This window comes from Crassostrea angulata, chromosome 2, assembly GCF_025612915.1.
Source record: "Crassostrea angulata isolate pt1a10 chromosome 2, ASM2561291v2, whole genome shotgun sequence".
Taxonomy (NCBI): Eukaryota; Metazoa; Mollusca; class Bivalvia; order Ostreida; family Ostreidae; genus Magallana; species Magallana angulata.
In genome coordinates, this window is record NC_069112.1 from 53,790,759 (window position 1) to 53,799,209 (window position 8,451).

Sequence of the window (8,451 nt, forward strand, 5' to 3'; positions counted from 1 at the left end):
TTTTTATGTCTTGTTTTATCCTTATATATATATATATATATATATATATATATATATATATATATATATATATATATATATATATATATATATATATATATATATATATAGCCGGTGCTTGAACTCACGACTTCTTTGAAACTTACGTTAAACGACAGTTTGAGAGGATCGGAATGATACACATTGCATAGATATATGCTTATGATTAAGTACAATCATTGCAATTACTGTCTGTTTGATATATTCTTGCCCATATTGAAGGATCAGGTTCATAGAAAGCGCGGGGAAATTCCCGGTTGTGGCTTGAATTTGGTTCTCTGGGACAAACTCTCACAGTACTGAGTGGCCGCCGCGTTAACCACTCGGCCATCTAAACAAGGAAAAATCATCTAGTTGTAGATGACGAAAGGAACCTAGCGAGCTGATCGCCTATTACATGGTCGTTTGAGAATAATATATTAATAAAAAAAAAATAACATCCTTCAAAATATTGCGTTGGTATTTACGTTGTCTTTTTTGTGAGAGTATTGTCAGTAAAACAGCTGTTTGCAGAGTGAAATTCCATTAAATAAGGACAGTGCAACTTCGTTGAAATGACAAATATAAGTGTCAAACATCCTTTTTTAAAAACAGTATTCCAAATTGACTTTACATTATTAGGTTTGTTTTTTGAACATACATTTCTTTTTATATAAAAATGTATGTTAAGAAGAGATCAAACACTTGCAAAAGAATTTCATTCCTAGAAGATCCAGCAAATATGTTATTTTTAAAGATGTGAACGATGTAGCTTATAATAAGGTTATTTTTTGCAGACTTTCTGCTGACGATAATAATGTACAAGATTCTTCAAATAATTCAAAATTCATTGAAAATAATTTAGAAAAGGATATCAAAGAACTTGAGAAAGGGTCTGGAAAATGGCCTCTTGAATTTATCCTGGCAAAACAAAACTATGAATTCTATCGCCCAGAAGGGTTCACGAACATCCTTTTTGTGAATTTTGCCATTGCCCCACTGAATCTGTGTCAAACAAAAATCACCTTTGAATAGTTTTCTCTGTAAACTTAAGATGAACAACATACATGGATATTTCAGAATGTCTCTATCTGATATGTCGCTTTTTTATTTCAAGGATCTCAACACTTTTATTTAGCTTTAACATTTATCTTAATCGATTGTTCTTAGTTATGACAATATACAAGCACTGAACAAAAAACCTTTAAAATTATGCTAAATTCTTGATTTTGTTTTCCTTCACGACCACTCATTTATAAAGCAACACGTTTCAGAATTTTTTTTTTTTTGATTTCTGAGTAAACAATTTATGAACATCGTGCACCACATTTCAAATAAAATTAATTAGATTCATTTGGTTAAATATTCTAGGGCGTTTGTATTCAATTTGCACACATTGATTTGATGTGTGTAAGGTAAATGTTACCTTCCAGCAATTAGATTATACATATATTTAATGTCAAGCTTATTTTCAGTCAAATATTTTTTCTGATCATATAGAATTGGGCCGGATTATTCAAGGATATACCACAGCAGGTATTAGCGAAACAAAACCCACAAATATTCTCAGCGCAAAACACTGATCATATAGCTAATAAAATTTATCATAACGACAGTGTTGATATCTTTTTTCACATAGTGGTATTTGTAAATAGAAATAAGATGAAAAACGGGTTCATAAGTTTTTAATTCCTAATTACACTCGTCGATCGATACCCAAACAATAATTACAATCATAAAAACACATATCACAAAATTCCCCCTAAGTACTCTGCAACACCGTATGAAGCTACTGTAGATGCATTTTCAGTCTAGTATTTATAAAAAAAAATGTTTCTATGAAATGAATTTAATATATGCGTCAATAAGCCAGTTAATAAGGATTAGTATAGAAGTAACCATAAAAAACCAGCAAAAATAAACAAAAACCATTGATAAGCAATCACCAGAAACAGGGTTTTATCAGCAACTATCAAATGAAACACGGATAGTAAGCCCAAATAATATAAAGCAAAATGGCAACATGCGCGGATCTAGAATGGAAGGGGTGGTCAAGGGGTTCAAAGCCCTTCTGCAAAATTCATATTTTTCTAAATTACATCGTAGAATTACCAGAATATGCCTCGGCCCCCCTGGCAAACTCAAATAACCGTCGGACCCCCCCCCCCCCCCTTCGTAGAAAATTTTCTGGATCCGTGCATGAGCAAGATCTGGTCGAAAAAGTATCTATATATCCTTATAAATTATGTGCTGATATAATTGTATTTTAAATACTGTTATTGTTAATAATAAACAAGAAACAAACAAACGAACATAAACGATAGCATTGTACTGCAATTTATTTTCAAAGGGAAATAATTTTGTCAATAAATGTACATGAAATGAAATTAAAACGGTCTGGAGTTTTCTACATTTTTATGTTTTTTGCTTAAAGCAGACAAATGGTAATTACAGACGTCAAAGAACAATGTGTCACACGGACCTGTTTGTGGGTAATTTTGAATTTTACTGGGTTGGTTTAAATACAAAGTTTGTCATATTGTACATGTAAATTTCATGTTTAGACCCGCTCAGTAAACTAATCATTTGCACTGTTACGGAACGAATAAACTGAGGTGGTGTAATATAGACCAGGGAATTAAAATGATTTTCTATCCACCAGTTTCATAAAAAAAACTTACCTTGATCAAAACAAAAATTCTGTTTTTTTTTATGTAGGCTATTTTTTTTTTTTTGGAGAGAGAGAGAGAGAGAGAGAGAGAGAGAGAGAGAGAGAGAGAGAGAGAGAGAGAGAGAGAGAGAGAATGGTTGACAGGGGACTAAGTAACCATAAAGAAAGTGATGTAATAGAGAACTGGGATTCAAGTACAAATAAATTCCAATCCATCTTTTTTGATAAAAAAAACTCGCTTTGACATCAATATTACTGTCAATATGACAAGGTTTACGAAGCGGTGGAGAATTAATGTTTTAATTAAAGTTTCGTATTGCTGTAGGCAATTTTAAGAATAATGAAGTTACAATGATGAAGTTCGGTTATAAATTTGTATATAAAATGACACATATAAAACGTTTATTTTTCAGGAAACTACTTCAACAGCAACAACATGGCTTTGATCATTTTGCATTTTTTGACGGTCGTTCTAACAGTGGTAAGTAATTGTGTTTGTATTTTCTGGTTTCATGAGAATAGGGTTCGGTGGCCCTGGGCAATTTAAGACTATATATCACTCTTCATTTGAAAAAGAGTTCTATATGAAAATATAGGGAAATACCAAAATTTAAAAGCCATAATATATTGATTTTTTATTCATTATATGTGAATCATAGAAATCAATTTTAAGATAAATTTGTTGGTTGTTTTGTTGACCATCCAGCCTCAAAAATAGATAAATAAAAAAAATAAAAAACATACAAACCAACAAACAAAAAAGCAACTCGTAACTTTTCCTTTCGTTCTAAAATATACAACAGGATTGAAACGGAAAGAAGTAAATCTGCTATATACATGTAATGTATTGCAACAGTTCATTTAATGATTGCTCGCACATATATTAAATCATTTTTTTACATTGTAGGTTATTGCTTCACATCTATATCGCCCTATTGCCGTGAAAGGTTACTCTTCACTTCTTATTTTCATGAATTAAGCTGCTAGCAATGTGTTTCTTTTGATTCATTGTATTATATATACCTTTGAATATATTATTTATATAAACAAATACTTCGGAAAATAATTCAGTCAGTGCTTATGTTTTATTGTTACACTTGTCAAATGTGCATGTTTTGAAAATTCAAATCTATGATTGGCCATTGGTTACAAAGTTTAGAACAACTTTTTTTGTTGGTGTATCTCACCTGTCAGGTGAGCCATTTACCTTGAAAACATTAATATCTACGGTAAAACATTTACTAGTAACCTACAGGGTATTTTTTTTTAATTCCCAGCGAAATAAAAATAAATCACATAGGAAATTGAGTTTCTGCAGGAATTCAAAGGACTTTTAAAAACCCATATGACTTAATATTTAATAGGGAATCTTAATTTCTTGTAATAAAAATGCTATTGAATCAAAATCCTCTCGGGGATACTTTTATCCTACAAGGAATTTATTTAACATATAATATTTTGAAAATCATATCGGGAACTTCCAAAACGTCACGTAGGATTATTATTATTATCATTATTAGTATTCATAATTAATATTATTATTACCATTAAAATCCTATTGAATATGACTTGATTCTTCAAGGTAAATGTATAATCTGATGACACATTAAAACTAAAATAGTTTATATGTACTTTCTAGGCAATGGTCTTTCATGCACCTGCATACGGAATCGCATTTTAAGAAAGGGTGCAAAAATGCCACATTGGCAATGACATAATCATCCGGCACTTTGTGCGATGCATTAAATGTTAAAAAAAATATGTATTATTACGTAATAATTATAATTTTTGCACGCATGCCTAATGATAGTTAAAAAAGGTATTATTAAATAGGATTGTACCTGGCGTTTAACATTTTTGTATGTATGAACGGCACTTAATTATTATCAATATGTACTTTTTATACCTTGATCAATCAATTTTTTTTTTTGGAAACTGGGTTTTTTCTTCTCATTTTTTCCCTTACATAACGCTGATTAATTAGATGATTACCATCACAAACAAGCTTCGTAGAGACGATTATACTATGTGCAATTATTACGTATGGAATGATTTACTTCAGAACTGAAAAATGAAGCCTGTGGACTTCCTCCAGTCACCGGAGATTGTAAGGCTAATGTAAAACGTTACTACTTCGACCCTTTGCTGAACGAGTGCAAGGAATTTGACGATGGTGAATGCTCCAGCAATGACAATAACTTTCAGGACAAGGGTCTTTGTGAATATATCTGCCAGTTCGATAGACGTACGTAACCATATTGCCATAACCATTATTATTGTCATCATTATTATCATCACTACTATCATAATTATTATCATCAGCATAATTCTTATCATTTTGCATAAAACTATTTCACATGCACAACAGTTTACAGCTTTTATGAACCAAAAATAAAGAAAATTCTCCGTTATATATCATTCAGGGAAAAAACATCTTTTAAATTTCAGGTATTTATTGGTGTTTAATGGTTTAAGTCGTTGAAATGATAATGACAAACCTTTTAGTAAAATTCAAATAGTATATGTCAGTTAATACATGTAGTATTTGAATTAAAATTTAGTAATATTTTTATTCGAGACATCAACGCGTCCTTATGCATTACACTTTTTTATGGTGATTGTAACATGAAATCTAGTTACCCTTGGATTCTTGTTTTACTTTTTAAAAAATCCTTTCTATGATGATTCATGCGGAATTTGGATGTAGCAACAATGCGTCAGCAGGTTATGAATTCTTATTTTGCAATGATCGTTACGTTCTTAACCCGCATGGATAATCAAAGAAAACATCTCATTGTTTATATTTATATCTTTCTGTTAACAAAATGATAAACTGATTTAAAAGAATGAAATAAAATTTACTAATTCACCTTTAATGTAAACCAGTACGTTTGCTAAAAAACATCTACATCTTCTTCTATGAGAATTTGAGTCTGACATCATCATGATTATTACGTGTAGTCCGTTGTGTTTCTTAGGTCGCTGTAGGTTTCTACCAATTTATATACGGGGCGTGTATATTTCAGTCTAACTGTTTCTATAAAGCTGTAATTAACCATAAGTTTCCGTAAGAAAAAGAAATAGAGGGAATCATACTCGGTAGATGTAAATATTTTAGTATAAACATGTTTTGCTCGTTGTTTCTAGCTTGTACAATGATAGGATGTCTTGAAAAGGCATGTACAGCACAGACCTGTCCAAATCATCCTGACGCCAAGTGTTTGTAAGTATATCTCGCTAATTACCATAGTTCAGTTTTATACATTTCTTTTTCTTCTGTATTTGATGACAAATCGTAATGGCAAGAAAAGGATGCATTCTTGACCAACATTTTTATCTTTATAAAAATGTAAGATATTGAAGGGCCTTGAATGTTTCATTTCGTGGATATCTTCTGAATCAAAATCAACAAAAAAACCGATGGATTAGATGTTGGTTATTTTATAGTTTAATCATAAGATTTATCATCTCAATGCCTTTGTTTTAATAACTATCAATATTTTAATATTGATTGAGCATGGGACAATGACTTAATACAGTATTAAATTGCCTAAGATGAAGTGGAGCTAAATTATGTGTAAGCGTCAAAAAGGAAAGGGGAAAGCTAACAAACATTTATATCAAATACTTTTTAGGCATCTAGTACTGATTACCATAAGTTTTTTAAAAATAAAATTGAGTTTAAGATGATGTGGATTTTGCAGCGGTATATTTGATTTAAAAAAAAAAAAGAACACACAGTATTAAATAAATCATCGAATACTCGACTCTCGCTAGACTAGAGGCTACAAAGCCCACCGAGTAAATTTGACATCCCTAATTATTGACTGATGATATTTCCTTTGCTTTTAAAGCAAGTTTGATCAATTGATCAATTGATCAAGTTTGAGATAATGGACCTCTTGTAACTTTGTTTCGTTTATATTTTTCTCTAGTGCTGTGTGTGAATGTGAATCTTTCTGGATTCTGGACGGTAAAGACGTGTCCAGCAAGTGTATGAGTAATGACGGCTATAGGGTTATCGAAAGCTAAAGATCAATAAAAGAGCATTAATTCTTTATGTCTTGTTTTATATATATATATATAAAGCTGTCTCGTTTGAACTGTTGTGATAGGTTTTCTTTAAGTCTTTCGTTTTATGACTCCTGTTATCCAATAAAAAAAAAAACCTGTCTAGTGCATCGTCTGCATCGTCCACGTTGTTCCAACATGCTCCACCATGCTCCACCAAGATGCACACAGATCAACTACGTCTCAACATATCATATACCGTCCCATAAAGTTATCAATAAAATAAGACTAGACATTGGTCACCAACAATTAACACACAGCTTTTTAATAAATCATTATAAAAATAACTTTTATGCAAACCCGGTAATGGATATTGCTTTAAAAACAAGTAGATTACCGACATAAAAGGACACATAGTAACATATTCTTGTACATGTAGGTTAATATTATTCAACACTATCAAGACAATTTATAAATAAATAGCAATACAATGTATCAGCCGACAAAATATCATAAAGATAAACTTACTGAATTGTGGTAATACAAATACACGAAATTATGTAGGAAATCAGATCTTGCAACGCCAGCGCTATCGAGTCCACAAAGGCTACATGTTCCCGAGTTCACACAGCAATGGAGACACATTCAAATTCACACAGCAGGGGAGACACGCCAAAGTTCACATAGCGAGGGAGACACATCGAAGTTTACAGAGCAAGGGCTAAAAATTCTCGAAATACTGCTCGGCGTCCAGAGCTCTTCTTACATAAAAATCAGCCTACACCTCGTATATATACAGCCACCAATTTAACCAAACAAGTTTTACCACTCAAGATACTAATATATTGACATCCAACAACACCTCTAATAAACATCTACGTAAACCTACCAAAAAAGTTCGATGAGTATCCCAATTTAAATTTAGTAACATCGAGAGCGTAAGAACCAAGTGATCAATGAAGTGTAAATAAATGAACGATAATTCCGATCTTTAAATGACGACTCTTACGTTAGATATAGTAGCAAAATATAATAGAAAATTTATTGGCACAATGTCTATTGTGACAAAAGCACATGATAAAATCAAAAACACTAGTCATCTTTAAAGTGTCGGATCTAATGTATAGATACTAAGCCAGTAAACTCGATATTTTATAAAGCACTAAAATTGCTAACGGTACGAACACTTGGTCTATTTTTCGGGACATCCAGTTCCTTCAACAGGACATAATAAATAAATTACATAGATAAGAACAAATGAAATAAAATCAAGCATTACAATTTACATTAATAAAGAAACTATATACAAAACAACAACTACATTTTATACAGTTTAGAACACAGTCTTAGAACTCTAAAGTAATCAATTGACTGGCAACTTTCACGCCTGATTGAGTTAATTAGCTGATTGAAATTGACGTCTGAGTTAATAAAGAAAAATTAAAAACCCCCGTTGTTAACTCATACGGCGCTTATGATTGAGATCCGAATTATTTAAACAAGTCTGTAATGGGTAAGAGTGTGATAAAAAAGAAAAAAAAAGAGAGAAAAAAAATTAAATTTAAGACTTTATACATATAATTTTTAAGAAATTAAAGATTGTAAAGGAAACTACTAACTGAAAGAGGCACAGTTGATAGATTTGATAAAATTACTATATGGGTACATGCGTTAAGTGATGTTAGGCTATGAGACGTTCATTTTAATGAAGTCAATTTGCTTGTTTTTGCCCTATAGTCTGAATGAATTGA

The 8,451-nt window shown here is 31.3% G+C and overlaps 1 protein-coding gene across 1 annotated transcript; it reads left to right on the top strand.

The window, feature by feature from the left end:
• Positions 1-3,105: 3,105 nt before the first annotated feature.
• On the top strand, positions 3,106-6,745 carry LOC128170557 (kunitz-type serine protease inhibitor A-like). The gene is made up of 5 exons (XM_052836344.1): positions 3,106-3,170; positions 3,597-3,636; positions 4,752-4,934; positions 5,837-5,912; positions 6,625-6,745. The coding sequence occupies exons 1-5, from the start codon at positions 3,126-3,128 to the stop codon at positions 6,719-6,721; spliced, it is 441 nt and encodes a 146-aa protein (XP_052692304.1). The 5' UTR covers positions 3,106-3,125; the 3' UTR covers positions 6,722-6,745.
• The last annotated feature ends 1,706 nt before the right edge of the window (positions 6,746-8,451 follow it).